The sequence below is a fragment of the Bufo gargarizans genome, chromosome 2 (assembly GCF_014858855.1).
Source record: "Bufo gargarizans isolate SCDJY-AF-19 chromosome 2, ASM1485885v1, whole genome shotgun sequence".
Taxonomy (NCBI): domain Eukaryota; kingdom Metazoa; phylum Chordata; class Amphibia; order Anura; family Bufonidae; genus Bufo; species Bufo gargarizans.
In genome coordinates this window covers 493,450,269-493,468,391 of record NC_058081.1, presented here as the reverse complement: position 1 = coordinate 493,468,391, position 18,123 = coordinate 493,450,269, and the positions used below count along the sequence as shown (strand labels likewise).

Sequence of the window (18,123 nt, the reverse complement as noted above, 5' to 3'; positions counted from 1 at the left end):
GCCTTGCATATTGGTTGTCCTTAGTGATTCATGTGCTTTCTCCTCTTTTTGTTCAGGGGAGCTGGTTGGGCATACAGAACGGGTGTCCAGCTTTGCCTTCTCCCACTACTCTGGTCAGCCTCACCTCTGTGCCAGCAGCTCTGATGACGGCTCTGTGAAAGTGTGGGACACCCAGGCGAAGAGTTTGGTGACAGAACACAAGCTCCATCGGGTAAGATCATTTGTCTGTACAAGCGTCTGTGTAAGAGCCAGGACAAGAAGGATGGCAGACGATGAGAGATTGACATGGACATTACAAGGGCTCACATACTAAAAGGGCAAGCAGCGACTGCAGGAGATGAAATAGAAGGAGGAAGCATTAGTGTAGGATGGTGAGGGGAGAGGGAAGGAGGCGCAGGGGGTCTGTGAAATCATTGCCGAGTATGATATGGAAGAAGTGTAATATTAAACTTGTATAATACTTCTATAATATGAAGCTTGCTTAATTGTAATCAGAAAAATGTACCAACATTGTCCAAGCTTGTAGAAAATGCTAAGGGGTGCTGCACCCAGTTTACGCCCCAATATTAAAGAGGACTGCTCACCTCTTCTGGAATGTCTGTTTTAGGAAATACAGATATTCCCCATAAAATAACAGTTCTGTGGCATCATTTCTTTGGACACACCATTGTGCCTTTCCTTTGTTTTTCCTCCTAGAAATTTGGCTTTGTAGGAACATACCCCCAACTGGTTACATCCAGGTGTCAGTTTAGTGATACATTTCCAGGAGATGTAACAGAAGAACAGCTCTATACAGAGTTATAAAAAAAATAATGCTCCATAATTATTATGTTATAAGGAATACAACTGCTGAAGGATCCTCTGTGAAGACTAATGGCATAGCACTAGCCTATTCCATCAGTGTCCTATCAGACACTGCCTGTAATATCGTGTTAGCCTCATGAGTGTCCAGCCAATATTACGTAGCTATTTCTTCCTCTGCCGGTTTCTGCAGTCAGAGATCAGCACTGGACAGAAGAAGTCCTGAGACGTTGCCATAAATCCATGGTGGTCTCACTGACTCCTGGGAGCGTGCTTGGGTTGGGTAAGCAAGAACATGTAGTTCCTGTTTCATATTGTGGCCACCCTGGATACACCCTTAATTATGGACTTTGGGAAAGGTCTAGCATGGCATTTTGTCTATGTCCTGTGTACACGTTCTTAAAAACATCTGTACTTTCTTTCTTACAGAACACAATCTCTGCCCTCCACTGGTCTCCCCTGGTAAAGGATTTGCTGGTAACCGGAGACGAGAAGGGGATAGTGGTTTGTTTTTGGTGTAATCGAAATGATGGGCAGCAGTTTTTCCCAGAGCCGAGGACCATTTTTTGTCTGTCCTGTGCACCACACCAAGAAGATCTAGTGGCAATAGGGTATGTAGCTGAGGAGACCACTAAAGCTGGCCATAGACTGGACAGTCCCTTGCAGATAAAGAGCAGGCAATGCATAATACCTGCAAACCCTGGGAATAATACCCATTCTGCAGATCTGTCTTCTGACAACGCTCTATATTTTAGGGCATCTTGGGGCATCTTTTAGCCTCCCACAGGCCGGTGCTACCTATGACTCCATTTTATCAGGGCATCTTTTAGAAGCTCCCAAAATATAAAGCAATAAGGGTCCCAGAGGTGAGGAAAACCTGGTTTAAGATTGAAAAGTAATTGGGCCATCATAATGTATCACCAGATTGTCTTGGCAACCACAAAGTCCTATTCTGATCACCCCTGGCAGAGAACTGATTTTGCCAGGAAAAGCCACAGCCAGCCAGGCATTTCCCCCGCAGCGACTGCTGCAGGGGAAATGTAATGTATGTGGCGTCAGATGAATGGCTGACCCTATAATATAAGGATGGCTGTGGTTTTTCAGAAGGGGTACCATTCCTACAAAGCAGCTCTTAATCTTGCCTCATAAAGAGAATTCTGTGCAGGGAACCTCAATCTATGACTCATGTCCATACACCCTAATTGGGCATATATATAGGGGTCGTCTTCATGGGGCAACCCTTTTAATGTTGTTAGGAGCTCATTATGTTCTTGCCGTAAGAGTCTTGGCTGACTGTGATGCCCATAGAAGTTACCTTGCTATCCCATATAATAATCAGAAAACTGTCTTAACTTTCCCAGGTACAAGGATGGTATGATTGTCATCATAGATATCAGCCGTAGAGGGGAAGTTACTCACCGTCTGCGAGGACACGATGATGAGGTCCATTGCTTGGCATGGTGCCCACATCCCCGAGAGGAAGATCTATATACGAAGTCAGAGGAATCACAAGGTATGTACTATGACTTCCACTGCAAATATGGAATCCAAGTACCAGTATTTATAGAGATGGGTCACTACAACTATACAGGTGTTAGCATGTTGCTGCTATAGCCATGCAAGCAGAATTTAAAGGGAAAGTCCTATGGGTTGTATTTTCTTTTTATTCATTAGATTAAAAGGGTTATACTATGATTAATGAGACATCATATAGCACTTGAAACCATCTTTCTAATAAAGCTAGAACCAGCCCTGTACCTCACATGGATCCATAGATCTCCCTATTCATTGCTCTACGATCACTTGCAAAGATCTGAACGATGACTATGCATGTAATGTACACTTTAGGCAGCTGAAAGGAATGACAGTTAATTGCCAAAGGAATGTCATGGATTATTAGGATACGTCTGTAAGAGGGGACCCGAGGGACTCCGCTGAGATGCAGTGAACCACACAAGAATGAATGCACAGACAGTGAGCTGTGTGAACCACAATAACTGACTCTAGAGGAAAAAACTATATACAATATAATGTACACCGTGATCCAGCCGGACCACAGTGAGGTGTACTGAAGTGGCGGTACAATCTCTGTGGGTTGCTAGCAACCCAACATTGTCCACAGTGGGAACTCAGCCGGGAATTCCATAATTTAGGTACTGTACCCTTTTAAGGATTTATATTTTTCCTAAATGCCGCTAAATACGGCAGGATCTTCTAACCAAACACAGAGAACCGGAACCACTAGGAATCAACACCAAATTTTGGCTTTGTGTACCTGGGATCCCGGCTGAGGGGCACTGTGGCTCACAGAGGCCAAAGACAGAAAAAATCCCACACTATCCCTCCCGCATGCAGGTATTGCCCACCACCCCACCTCAGCTAGACTCCATAGAACTCCCACTTGGCTATTTGTAACTCCAGAGCCGGGATGTGGATCCACTTGCTGTTGCAGTAAAGCTTTGCTGCAGCTGTGCCAAAACTTGTACTCGCCCTGATTCCAGGGAGGGACCTGAGCTCAAGATTTAAGTCCCATTCAAAGTGCGCACTAACTGAGCGGAAAATGCTTCAGGCTGAGGTTTTCTTGATGGATGATCCAACGCTGTTCCTCATCTCCTGATTATAAACAAAGACTACAGATCCTCTTTAGCAGGCATCGGATCTCAACAATCATCCCTTGCTCACTGTGGATGAAGCCTTTAATCTCTGGCTGATCACAGAACACATCAGGTAAACAATTTAACAGACAGGTCTGAATCCGTTGCTCTCCAACTGCTGACTTTCTGTCCTCCAGCCACTTCCTCTCCCCAGCCCATCTAGCTTTTCCCAGGAAGTCAGGACATGGCAACAAAATGCACAAAATAAATAAGAAGCTACTTTTAACAGTCCATTTCAATAATGCCTCTTGCACACGTATCCGTTCCGTTTTTGCATATTCCGTTTGCGGTTCTTATGCAGAACCATTCATTTAAAAAACAGAATGTACTCCGTATGCATTCCGTATCTCCGTATATCCCTTCCGCTGAAAGATAGAACTTATCCTATTATTGCCTTCAAATAACGATCCGTGGCTCCATTCAAGTCAATGGGTCCGCAAAAAATACAGAATGCATACGGAGCACATCCGTATGTCATTAGTTTTTTGCAAATCCATGCCCACTTTGCCCATGTGTATACTGTTAAAACACATTACTGTGCATTATATTAATGATTAATACGGAGATTTTTTGCGGAACTACGAAATGGAAACACAACAGAAACAAAAAACTGAACAACGGATCCGTGAAAAACGGACCACAGAATACAGAAAAAGCCATACGGTCGTGTGCAAGAGGCCTAAGAAAGCAAATCCTATGCAGCTATAAGATTACTTTTCTTTTTATATTAATTGTCAACATCTCGCTCCATTAGTTCTAAGGGGGCTGGCTGCCCAACTAAGGGCCTCTAGTGGCCAGTCACACAAACTGCATGTTATCTCACTCATAGCTGATTCAATGTAGTCACAGATGGATTCAAATGGAGTATTATATGTCTCATCTTCAGGGGCCCCAGACAGTGACCCCTTCACACGTCCATGTGGGACATAAAATTTATCAGAAAAGTCTGCTGTGGATTTTGCCAGGGATCAGCATCAAAAACCAAATCAATTACATGCATTTCTTGCTTTATACCCCCTATTATTTGGCCTACTTGCCCAGTTTTGGCAATCATTGGTGCATCTAAAACCATACCCTTTTCCCCATGAAACCACACCGATTTTCAGTTAAAGGGGTTATCCCATGACTAATGTAAAAAATGAAAATCGGACATCATATAGTACAGGACAGTCTCTTTCTAACAAAGCTAGAACCAGCCCCGTACCTCACATGGATCCAGAGATCTCCCCATTCATTGCTCTGCTAGATTTATATCAAGCTGACAGCTCAAGGGGAGTATCTTTTCTGCTGCAGCTCAGGGGGCGTGTCCATGATCTCCCTATCACAGCTCAGGAGGCAGCTGAAGGATGAAACTGGGCATGTGCGGCCATCTCGGTGAGCAGGACAAAGAAATAAGAAAACAAACAAACAGCAGGTGGTGCTGTAGATACATTGTATTGAATAACTCAGTAGCGAGGCAAATTTTTTTATTACAGGTAATTACAAAAGTTTTCAGATCCCGGTGCTGGTTTGAACATTGTAGAATATTTTTCATGGGACAACCCCTTTAAGCCACACTCCTTGTGGCATGTGTGCCATTATTTTGGCTTTGTCTGAGACAGAATCCTGGTATATTTGCCATAGTAAACCTGCACCATTGTACGCTGTACTGCATGATCTAAAACTCGTATTGCATACTGTAAATAATATAAGCAGAGACTGTACTTTCAGTGAATTTTACCTTCACACCTACATATGAATATTTCAGGCTTTTAAGTCCAGCAGTCCTTTAAAATCTGTTAGTCTTCTGGTTAGAAATTCAAAAAAAGAATGGAAGATTGCATTAGTAATCCAGGAGACCCATCGTTCTTTCCCTCTGAAGCCTCTCTTGTCTATGTGCTTGTTTTCCGATGGATTCTGTGTTGCTTTTCATCAGGAGCAGAACAAAATGCAACCAATGGTGATCTCCTGCCGGAGTCTGAGAACAAGGGCTGCTACCTGGCCTCAGGCAGCAAAGATCAGACCATCCGTATCTGGAGTTCCTCCACAGGCAAAGGTAGGAGCTCTCCAGAGCTGTCGTGCACTTTATAGTTATTATGCAGGTTGAGTACATACATTGTACTGATAAAGATAGTTATTTGCAGATGTACTTTACATTGCATTTTATATCAGTAAACTGTATGTCAACCATTATAGCTATATATATATATCTTTTAGCTAACCTGCAGGCCTGAGGGGAATCCGATATACTGCATGGGTGCTCTGCAGACTACATGTTACCTTTTATTGCAGATCGTAGTTGATTTTGAACACATTAGACTTTTGGTTTCATGAGATCAGCAGCATCAAGGTTTCTTATTATAGATGTCTATTCCCCTCTTGCACCATAGCAATTACAATGGCTGACCCCATCGGGCATATATATGATCAAGCCAGGGACATTAGCTGTCTATGACCAACTTTAGTTATTGTGGCATAGTTGTCAACTTTAGGCTCATTTTTATTCTGCCATTTTTCTTTTCTTTAGGCATTATGACTCTGAAGTTGCCATATCTAAAGAGGCGGGGAGGAGGAGTTGATCCTACAGTGAAGGAACGCTTATGGTTGACAGTCCACTGGCCGCGTGGACATCCTAGCCGGATACTCTCTAGCTGCTTTGGGTTAGTAATTGAGAGTAGAGGCTGCCTTCTAAAAGGGTGCTGTGGTGGTAGGGTGTGAAGAGGTATAAAGACAAACTATAAGAAGGCTACTTTATATATCTTTGTTTTGAGGTTCCTCTTAATAAACTGATCATGAGGTGCCTCACATCTTAGGCTAATTTGACACTAGTGTTAAAGAGATCCAGCAGGTAGTTTCGGCAGGCAACAGCCTGCTGGAACTCTCTGCATCCAGCATTGCCGGATGCTACCTGTTGACCACCAGTGTCATTTGTCCGGCGAATTCTCAGCATATTTGCCAGGTAGCTGCTCGATCTCCACCAGCTTAGAGTCCGGCAATGCCGAATCTATAAAGCTCCAGCAGGCTGTTTCCTGCCAGAACAGCCTGCCGGATCTCTTTAAGGGCTCGTTCACCCATTCCGTGTGCATTCCACATCACGCATGCGGACCCATTCACTTCAATGGGTCCGCAAATCCAGAGATGCGGAACAGAAGCATGGAACGGAACACTACGGAATCACGGAGTGCTTCCTGGGGTTCCGTTACGTGCCTCCGTACCGCAAAGAGGTAGAACATGCTCTATATTTTTGTGGAACGGAGGGATCGTGAATGGGTCCATGATCCCCATGAGGCTGCTCCACGGACGGCGCCCATGCATTGCGGACCGCAATTTGTGGTCCACAGAACGGGCTTCACATGTTCGTGTGAACGAGCCCTAACGTGTGAGCTAGCCTTAGATCAGCTGTTTATGCTCGACAAACAATATGAAAAGTTTTCCACTGAAAGAATTGTACATGCTGAATATTGTTCACAGCTGCCAAAGTTCTGCTCCTCGGGTGCCAAATATTGGGCTGCATGTATTTAGTGCATTCAGCTAATTGGGGGGCTCCAGTTAATATTGTGTAGGCTGAGTAGAATTTACATTTTGTGGACTGTGTAGCAATACTTCTCATTGTCTCTACAGGGGTGAGCTGCTTATGTGGGAATTAACTAGAAGTGGAAAGCAGAAATGGACCCTTCTGGGCTCCTCAGAGGGACAGAACCATTCCCGCATTGTGTTTAACCTTTGTTCCTTAGTCACAGAGGAGGGGAAGGAGCTCCTTCTGTCTACATCTATGGATCGGGACGTGAGTGCTGTTCATCTTGTGTTAAGGAGGCATTACTGTTTTGTAAAGTGAGGGCATATCGCTAGGATGTGCCATAATTCTATTATTGTGGGGTTTTCACCTCCTAGGAATGAAGGTGACACAGAGCTGATGTAGTGCTCTGCCCCTTTCAAAGTTTTACCTGCATAGTGCACCCTTGGTCACCCAGCGGTAGCTGGCCACATTCACAGGGGAAAATCTGTGAAGGGGACACTCCAGCCTTGCAACCAGGGACGGACTGGGAACTTAAAAGTGGCCCTGGAAAAAAAAAAACTAAAAGTGGCCCCATTTTGGGGTCCAAATTAACAGAAGGAGATGCAACACAAGTAGGCGGGGTCAACAGTACCAGCAGAACCAAATAACACAGTGTAGCACAATATACTGCTCCAAAAGCTGACCCTCTATGGTGGCCATCAATAGCTGCCATCTTCTGTCGTCCTTCTCCAGTTGTCTATGGAGCAGGGGGCTTAGTAGGTGAGATGCGGGCCACAGCAGTTGAATCCAGGAGGGTATGTGCGGTCACTGGCTGGGTACATGAGTACCTGATTCTCACAGCGCTAATTACTGTTGAAAGGTCATTATGTACTCAGCCAGCGGCAGACAGGAGGACTTTTGTGGCCCCCTGGGGCATCGGCCCACCAGGAAATTTCCCTGTAAGGTCTATGGCCCCTGCTTGCAGCCCCTTCATTCTGAGCATTGGTGGGAGTCCCAATCAGACACCCACCAGCCATAACCTAATAGCATAGATGTGCCATTACCTTACACAATAGGAATACCCTTGTAAATGTAGGTCTGTGTGATTCTTTGATCAAATCAGTGAGAATGGTGGACAGCCCCAGTGGTTAGACTAGATAAATGCTAGTAATGAGGCCACGGTTTGCTGATGTCTGCATACTAAAGCCAAGTTTATGCTTACTTCTTACTTCCTGGCAGTTTAGTGAAAATCTGCTCGATAGAACAAAGTGAATGCTCTCCCTTTATGGAAGCTTCTAAGAGTCCGCATGTAGTGCTTCTGTCACAAGTTTGCCTTCGTTTTTCACAGAATACACCAACACAATTAGCTATAGTGACTTGATACTACTATTATAGCCCATAGTCCAAACCAATATCGATTCCCAAACATTTACCTCCTACGACAGAGAACAGCTACTAGAGCTTATCACAAAACATCAAACAAAAATTCGTAGCCTTTATAGTTCCCATTAAAAATGATTTTATTAATACTTTTAAAATACCAAAATACACATTCATATAGTAGGGATAAATATTATATCTTACCGCCAGATATCTAACGGAGTGCGAATTCTAGGCCAATTCATAGGAGGCCCATATTGTAACTGACTTCCATTTGCGATGCCTAGATATGAGCCGAAAAAAGTAGTACTATGCTATCATATCCTCACGGATCATGTAAACGTGGTAACATGTATTAGAAGTTATTTCATCTAGATATCAGTCATGGGACTTGAATGTGCCTATTTGTCTGATGTTACCATGTTTACATGATCAGTGAGGATATGATAGCATAGTACTACTTTTTTCGGCTCAATTTTTAATGGGAACTATAAAGGCTATGGATTTTTGTATTCTAGACCATAGCTGCATTCACTTTTCAGTTGGTTGTTATAGGAAACAGTCAAAAAACCTGTTATGAAACCGGTCCAGAACATTTTACATGAATTCTTATGAACTCAGCGGGACACTTGAGTCTTTCTTACATCAGATTACTTGACAGCAAAAATGCAGTGTGAGGTCTGCTTTGAAATCTGTAGAATTGTAAATGCAGCTCTGGAGTCGCTAAAGCCAAACGTATTTTCGAAATTCACTGTATAAAATTACCTTTCATCTTAAATCATATTACCTCTACTTCTTACACATTCTACTCCCCTTTTAGTCTACCCCTCATTGGTTTTAGATTGTATTCTTGGCCATAGGCTTTTCCCACCTGCAGTCTGCATTGCGTTATCATTTAGTCATACTTCATTGTATCCTGAATTTTCTGCAGATTTTTTATTTTCTTTTGAGAACGAAAGGTTCTATAAGAAACTTTATGTTTATGGGCAATCTATATGGGCTATGCTACCTCTATAAATACCTTTCACTACGATGCACTGATTCTGTCCTCTCTGTACAGGTGAAATGTTGGGACTTGGGCTCCCTTTCTTGTTGTTGGTCATTGAGCTCGCTAGGAGGCTTTGTGTACAGCCTGGCGTTTTCTCCTGTGGCATCTGGATGTCTGGCGGTCGGAGTTGGTGACGGCATGCTTCGTGTCTGGAACTCCCTATCTGTCGTCAATGCATACGATGTGAAGACACTGTGGCAAGGCATCAGATCTAAAGTGACTGCAGTAAGTACATTCAGATTTAATATCTCCAGCATGAGAAGGGTGGGTACACAGTGGGCAGGAGGACTGTTCAAGATCACATCCATTTATTAAACATTCATTTCTGCCATACTGATCTTAAGCCTGAGGCCTTTAAATCAAGGCATGGTGAGTTTCAGGGGAGGACTGGCCATAGACTTTACATGGATATTTCCCTGTGGGCTAAAACCTAGGTGCCACCCAAGCTCTCCCAACTGCCTATGGCCGGTTACATAATGATCTGATGCTCTCTGCATTAATTCACTTATGTACCTGAGCAGCGTGCCTTCCTGAATTCCATTGTATCGCTGTCCCCAGGACGGAGGTTCAGTTGAATACTGCAGTGGGGGCTTGAGAGCCCATGTCTGTTAACCCTCATAGGCCACCATATCAGGCAATGTACACATGGTGAAACAGGCATCTGGAGGTGACAGCGACTTGATACAGGACTTGGGTATTTTATTTTTTTCTTTACTTGCTCACCTGGGGAACACACTACAGGGGCACTATAGAGGTTATTACTAAGTCCAGGCAGCATGCTGAAGGTAGGACTTTCTTGATGCTGTGGCCCCCATCTCGCTTCCTAAGCCCCTTCTCCATGTCTTAATTAGAGACAACAGGAGGGGGAGGAGAGAACCTGGCTGCTATTGATGGCCACCACAGAAGGACAGCTTCTGGGGGGTATTTTGTGCTACACTGTGGCATCTGGTTCTGCTGGGGACAGCAGGATTTTGTTCTGCACTACGGTATTACTGACCCCATCTACTTCTGTTGGCTCTGTCTACTTATGTTGCCCCTCCTTTTGTCAATTTGGACCTGCCTGCAACATGAGGGTCACTTTAAGTTCCAAATCTGCCCCTGGTGAGTTCTCAGCTCCACAGAAAGTATGGGAACTGGGCAGTAGTGTCTAGCTGGGAAGGATTAGTAATTCGCCCTGGTGGTAGATGGATTTTGCATCTTTCTCACCTAATCTTTTGCTTTCCGCAGCTCTCTTGGCATCCAACTAAAGAGGGCAGGTTGGCCTTTGGGACTGATGATGGAAAAGTTGGGATTTATGATGTCTTTTCCTCCAAGTAAGCTATAAGTATTAAGTGTATTTTTATGTTTTATATTATATCTGAGATTTCCTCTAGTAAAAGACAAGTCCACATCTGTTGTTTACTGATAAGTTCACTTTGAATTCAGCTCTCAATAATCAGCTTTTGTTTCTTTTGCAGACCCCCTCAAATTTCTAGTACTTACCACAAAAAGACTGTGTATTCCATGTCCTGGGGTCCTCCATTGCCTCCATTTTCTTTTGGTAAGATACATTTCTTCTGCTTTCTATCCATTAACCACTAGAATACTACATACAATGCATTCTGAAAGTCTTCAGGCCCTTTCCCTTTTTTCACATTTTATGTTGCAGCCTTGTACTAAAACAAAATAATTTATTTTTTCCAATCATTCTGCACTCAATACCCTATAATGAGAAAGTGAGAACGGAATGTTCAAAATCTTTACAAATTTATTGAAAAGGAAAAACTAAAATCTTGCATTAAATCTTGCTTATGAAATCATACTTAGTTAAAGTGCCGTTGGCCATCCTCTTGGTTATGATGCCACAAGGTTTGCACACATGGATTTTGTGCCATTCTTCTCTGTAGAACCTCTTGAGTTCTGTCAGGTTGGAAGCGGACCGTCGGTGGACTGCTTTTTTTTAGGTCACTCCAGAAATGTGCAATTGGGTTCACGTCAGGGCTCTGGGCCAATCAAGGACCTTCACAGGGTTGTCCCTAAGCCACTACTGTTTTGTCTTGGATGTGTGCTTAGGGTCATTGCTTTGTTGGAAGTTGATCTTTCAGCCAGGTCTCAGGTCCAGAGCACTCTGGATCAGGTTTTCGTTACGAATATCTCTGTACTTTTCTCTATTCAGCTTTCTTTCAATCCTGACAAGTCTCCCTGTTCCAGCCGCTGAAAAGTGCTCCCACAACATGATGCCGCCACCATCATGCTTCACTGTAGGGATGGTATTGGGCAAGGTGATGAGCAGTGCCTGTTTTCCTCCAGACATAACACTTTACTTTAGGTTTCATGAGAACAGAGAATCTTGTTTCTCAGTCTAAGAGTACTTTTCTTTGCAAAATTTAATGTGTCTTTTAGTGAGGTTAACCATCTAGGACTGTCTCCTATTTACACACAGGACCTTAGGAGCTCAGCCAAAGTGACCATTTGGTTATTGGTCACATCGCTTACCAAGGCTCTTTTCTCTTCATTACCTAGTTTGGTGAAGCAGCCAGCTCTAGGTAGAGTCCTAGTTGTTCCAGTCTTCTTCCATTTAAAGAGGTCGGCCACTTTCTAGTTACTGTTGACCAATAGGTTTGTAAGATGATTATATGACACTAATATAGCCTTTGTTGAAATTGTGTACTGTTTTCTATATTTCATAAGGTATGGTCCCTTGTTTCTAATTCTTTTGTGCTGTCCACACAGTGGTCCTGTCCATAAAATGGCTGCTGATGGAGGGTCATGTGACCAGGCTAATCACCTTCATGTGATGTCTCCTCCATTCAAATAAACTGCAGCTGCCATCTGCACTACACCATTGGGAGTTTACTTGTTCTGCAGTTTGTTTGAATAGAGGAGGCAGAGTAATGTGTGTGTGTGTGATCACATGACCCTCCATCAGCAGCCATCTTATGGACAGGACCTCTATGCAGACAGCGCAGAAGATTTGCTTAACAAGAGGACATTGCTTATTAAATTATAGCAAACAGTGCAGAATATCAACAAAGGCTATATTAGTGGCATATTGTCATCTCACCTACACATCAGTCGACAGTAGCCAGAAAGTGGTCAACCCCTCTAAGAACTATGGAGGCTACTGGGCATTTTCAGTGCAGCAGACATTTTTTGTATCCTTTTCCAGAGCTGTGATTCCAGCTGTACAGGCAGTTCTTTTCTCCTCATGGCTTGGGTGAATGGGGTAAAACATTTTTATATTAGCATAAGGCAACATAACAAAATGTGAAATGGTCTGAAGACTTTCTGAATACACTGTATATAGTACAAACATTTATACAAAATAGTAACTCCATTTTCTTCTTTTTTTTTTTTCCCCAGGCGCTGAAGGGGACCGGCCTCCATTCACCCTGTATAGTTGTGGTGGAGAGGGGGTCATTTTCCAGCACAACCCCTGGAAACTAACTTTTGAGGCACAAGATATTAACAAGCTTATCCGAGATACAAATGAGATTAAAGTAAGTATGTCTATCTATATGTCTCACTTGGTTTATGCTGGTAATACACTACCCCCCCATACACATCCAGCCATCTGGGGAGAGGTGAGACACCTCTGTACACATTATATATAAATGTGTATGACCACTTTTATATTTAAATAGAGAAAATAGACTTGGGCACTCATGAAGATTCATTGAAAATCCAGTGTGTAGCCTAGCACATGGTGTGAATACACCTTTCCATTGATGTTGCCTGGCATAAGAAAACCAAATAAAAATAAGCAGTGTATTTTCAACGAATCTCAGGAGTGCCTAAGTCTATTTTCTCTATTTACGTTTACTGGGTTGGGACCCCACGACTAGAGCACCCAAACCAGGACACGAGTGCCACATTCTTCTGAGAATACCACTTTTATATTTGTTATACAAAATTACCTCTTACATGTGCAGACCTTCACCAGAAACCTGAATACGTTGAAAACACCACTAAGGGTCCTTTTACATTGGCTGATACCTGGCTACAACATACGCCGATTGACAGTGTAACAAGTCAATAGGCACTCATCCTAAAAGGGTTGTCTCACTTCAGTAAATAGAATTAAATTGTGTAGATTAGTTTAATGCAAGGCACTTACTAATGTATTGTGATTGTCCATTTTGGTGGCTGGATTCATTTTTCCATTACATTATCCACTCCTTGTTTACATGGTTACGACCACCCTGCAATCCATCAGTGGTGGTCATGCTTGCACACTATAGGAAAAAAAAGCACCAGCCTATGTGCACTCCCAAGGTCCCGGCCACTAGAGAGACTGGTGCTTTTTCCTATTGTGTTGAAGCACAACCACCACTGTTGAATTGCAGAGTGGTCGTAACCTTGGAAACAAGGAGTGGATAATGTAATGGAAAAATTAATCCAGCCAGTAAAGGAGGCAATATGGACAATCAAAATACATTAGTAAGTGGCTTGTATTAGCTTTCTCTACATGACAAATGCTATTTGCTGAAGTGAGAGGACTCTTTTAAGGGCTTTTTATACTGCTTGGTGCAGACTGTAAGGGGATGACTGGATTGTTCATTCCCATTCAGTTTTCATATTGTTGTTAGTTTCATTGGGGACTCAGAAAACCATGGGTATAGCTGCTGCCACTAGGAGCGAACACTAAGCTGGAAAATTAAGTGTCAGTTTTAGCTTAGTGTCCGTAGGAGGCAGACATGCCTGTTTGCAGGTCTGCTAACCTTCAGTTTTTTCTGGGAATACAGGAGGCATAAACCCCCTGTTACCCCTTGGGTGAGAACGGAGACCAGCAGGTCATCAAGCCTACTGCTCATTCCCTACCCCCAGAAGGCAAGGAGGTACGGCATATCACCAAATCCGCTGTAACCCAGAGAACATGTCGAGGCTCCTTTATTCCAACGTAGCTTCCCTCACCAAGGGGCAGTAGACTGATGAGGGTGACATGGCTGGATTGGGGCACAAGTATACTTTCCACCCTGGCCTGCGATATAGTGCCCTATTTCCCCCTTCAAACTCCCCTCTCACTTCTGCCCTGGCCAGTTACTCATTCTGAGGCATGGGCTGTTTGCTGCTTACTGACCACTTGTCTGGCAGTTTTCCCACCGCCTTTTTCTACATCCTGTAACATGCCTTATCCAAGGTCTCCCTCTGGATCCTTCTTTTCCTGCCCCATGCCAAACTTGATCCTATCCCAGCATATATTCTAATAGAGGCTGTGGCTTTTGCAACCTACAAGACCACATGAGTAGCAGCCCCTTCCGTTCCTAGCCAAGAGTGGTGGTCTTAAGTTCGACCCCTACAAGGTAGTTACCTTTGTTCCCTTGTGTTTGGCTTGGCTTTGGGGCTCTGGACTTTCTCTGCACCAAGCCATGCCTCTGCTGTGAACAGTAAATCAGGCCACAGCTTTTGCAGCCAAGCAAGTCCCATGTTCTTTTTCAACAGTGTCTCCTCGCTGTCAGCTCCCTCAGTCTGGGGAAGGGGGGGGGGAACCTCTAAGAACCCTCTCAGTTCTCCATATTGGGCAGCAAGGCATCAGGCCTGGTTCGCACTGGCCCCCTTCTCTGCCCCAGCCCTTCCAACTAATTGAGACTATGGCTTTTGGGGCCTACTAGTCTGTACACCAAATGGTCCCTCTGCACTGTCCATCGTGGTACTGAAACCAGGACTGCTGGCCCTCTCACTTATATCGGCCCTTCCTACCTCAATCTGGCTATCTTGGAAGGGTATTCTGTGTCCTGAGTGATGGGTACCACCTGTTCTTGATTGTGGCCCATCTCCAGTTCTTGTTGTTTGTTGCTATCTGTTTTCTGTTGGCTTCTACTGGCTGCTCCTATTGCTTTGGTAAAAACCTATTAGCTCAGTGTCTACAGGAGGAGTATAGCTGTGAGGGGGATGCTAACACCTTTTTTCAGCTTAGTGTCGCCTACTAGTGGGAGCAGCTATACCCATGGTCTTCTGTCCCCCCCCCCCTCCACACCCACACCCAATAAACTCAGTCAGAAAATGATTTTACAGGTATCTCCAAAAATCCTAAAATCTCCTGTTTACATGGGGAGGTGTGCTGCCGAGAATAATATTTTATAGGCTTACATAAAAGATGTGATTGGCCAATAAACAAGTATTTGCCTGCATAAAAGATGTCTGTGACAACAAATGATTGCTGCCATAGTGATTGGGAACAAGCTTTTTTATGAGTGAAATGCCTTTCCCATATTCCCGGGCCCCTCACACACACTGTACTTGCCTCGCTTCCCAGCACCCGCATCGCTTCCGAAACACGCACGGCCGCTGCTGCATCGGGGGGATAGGGCAGCCAATGGCAGGCCACGACATCTACGATCCTCCCTTGCATTGCGGGCGACGCTAGGGAGACTCGTCACCACCTGCCGACCCACCCTCCACTGACGTTGGATGTTTTCATCCGCACGAGGCCGAGATGCAGCGGCAGCCATGCGGGCTTTAGAAGACGCGGGTACCAGGGAGCAAGGTAAGTACATTGTGTGTGAGGGGCCCGGGCATACCCCATTTCAGGGGTTGGATAACCCCTTTAACCGTCAAACGGATTTTCCTATCATACATTTATATCAATGACTAGGTCTCCATGGCAGCTTTTGGTTGAATGTTTCCTTAAAGGGAACCTGTCACCTGGATTTTGGGTATAGCGCTGAGGACATGGGCTGCTAGATGGCCAGAAAAATGTTTTGGGTGATTTTGCTTTTTTAAATTTTATTGGGGAACACAGATTGTAAAGATGTTTATTTAATTTGTATAGACGTCTATGGTTCAGCCTACAGACAAAAATGGGAGTCCAAGTTGCGCGTGCTGCATGTAGTTCAGATGTGAATGTAACAAGATTTATCACTAGATAAATAGGCAGGCTTTTGTGCCATTTTGTGGCTTAATTATTGTTTTTTTTCCCCTCTGTTTAAACAGCATAAATTACCTTTACATACAGAGCTGAATTGGAAACCTGACTGGCAACATCTCGCTGTTGGTAATGAGGATGGGTATGTAAACCTTTGTAATAAATTAATACTGTAGCTGCCTTATAGATGGCTATTAAGAACAGGAGAGGGCATCCTTTTTCTGCGGCATCTTCTGAACTGCTTATACGTCTCCATAAATGTTCCTTTTTTGTGTTACTACAGGAGCATTGAAATCTTTCGGGCTCCGCATCTTAAGCTGATCTGCACTATTCAGCAGCATCATAAAATTGTGAACGCTCTTCGCTGGCACCATGATCACTGTGAGGATCCCACCCTGAGCTTCCTCCTTGCTTCAGGATCCAATAATGCTGTGATCTATGTACATAACCTGAAGGGGGCGCTAGGTGAGGTTCTGCTTATTGACTGTAATCTTGTTAATTTCCTTGACTTAGCAGCTGCTTGTCACAAAAGAGATCCTGAGACGTAATATGAGAAGATTCCTGATGTAATCAATTGATTTGAGGATTGTATGTCCTAATAATGAATTGAATTGCTACCATTTTGTGTCACTGCAGAGAACTCTGCTGAAGTCCCAGGCACCATCACAGATCCTTTTCGGACCTTGTCTGGACACACCGCAAAGATTACAAGTCTGTCTTGGAGCCCTCATCATGATGGTAGGCTGGTATCTGCCTGCTACGATGGCACCTCTCAAGTAAGATGAATATAATGGAGGATAATTGTTCATTCATAGACTGGTCCTCTGAATGTAGGACACCTCACATGGCTGCAGCAGGGAACAGCTGTCGGTAGTGGTGATGTCAGAAATAATGCCATATCACTACTGTATGTGGCAGCTGACCACCATGGTCATGTCACGTGTCAACATTGACAACACGCCCCCATGTTCTTGTGTACAAAGCGGACACCTGTGTTGCTTTCACATCTGAAGTAGCTTTTATTGGTAGAGGTAATCGGGGCCAGTTTTAGACCAAGTGGGGCCCCAAATCCTAAAATATTGGACCAGAAGTCTGACAGCACTTTGTAGGCACGGACAGCGGTTGCAACCACAGCAGCTGATTGCAGAATGCCACATCATCTCTCTTTAGCCTTTCCACTGTGAGCTGCTGATCCTGCAGCCTCTTTGGGTATGTTCACACAGAGTATTTTCTGTGCTTAATAAAACCTAATGCAGAATCCGCATCAGATTTTTTTGGGGATGTGTTTTTTTTTTCTGACGCATTTTATAAAACACTTTTTGATGCAGTTTTGGCGTGGATTTTCATTCCTTCCTATTTTTTATGGGAATTCTGGACATGGACCCCGCGTTATGAATGGCCAGGGCACTTCTTTTTTTTTTTTCCATGGTGCCGTTTATGAAACCACAAGCTAAAAAAAGGGGTTGTCCCATCTGGGCCCCTGAAGTGAAGGGAGATCCCAATGTGCATGCGTGGTCATGCTCCATTATGCTATGAGTGTTCTGATAAAAGCAGTGAATGGAGATAATGCTGTGCATGGACTATATTATGGGGAACGTGTGGATGACACACTGTTATGGGGGACCTGTGGATTACACACTGTTATGGGGGTCCATGGAGAAAAATATCCAGCTCTTCTCATAATCCACAGCCCTGTGCAGGGAACGAGCCAAGCAAATCTCTCAGATATAAGATAAATAGTTCCAGCACTAGTCATGAAACTTAGTTGCACTTTATTTCTTCTTGTAGCAGATAACTCTCATAGACACAGTCCTCCACCCCAACATAGTTGACGCGTTTCGAACACAGGTGTTTTCTTAGTCGTAACCAGATAATGCTGTGCATGGACTATATTATGGGGAACATGTAGATGACACACTGT

At 44.0% G+C, this 18,123-nt stretch overlaps 1 protein-coding gene across 1 annotated transcript in view; it reads left to right on the top strand.

Moving 5' to 3' along the window:
* The window catches only part of GEMIN5 (gem nuclear organelle associated protein 5), a 64,763-nt gene that overhangs the window by 25,019 nt on the left and 21,621 nt on the right, over positions 1–18,123 (top strand). Inside the window, 13 exon segments of the mRNA XM_044281189.1 lie at positions 57–211; positions 1,231–1,412; positions 2,163–2,314; positions 5,371–5,490; positions 5,962–6,094; positions 7,056–7,218; positions 9,371–9,583; positions 10,586–10,671; positions 10,816–10,898; positions 12,701–12,837; positions 16,271–16,344; positions 16,486–16,667; positions 16,839–16,978. Of these exon segments, the coding sequence (XP_044137124.1) occupies positions 57–211; positions 1,231–1,412; positions 2,163–2,314; positions 5,371–5,490; positions 5,962–6,094; positions 7,056–7,218; positions 9,371–9,583; positions 10,586–10,671; positions 10,816–10,898; positions 12,701–12,837; positions 16,271–16,344; positions 16,486–16,667; positions 16,839–16,978 (1,820 nt within the window).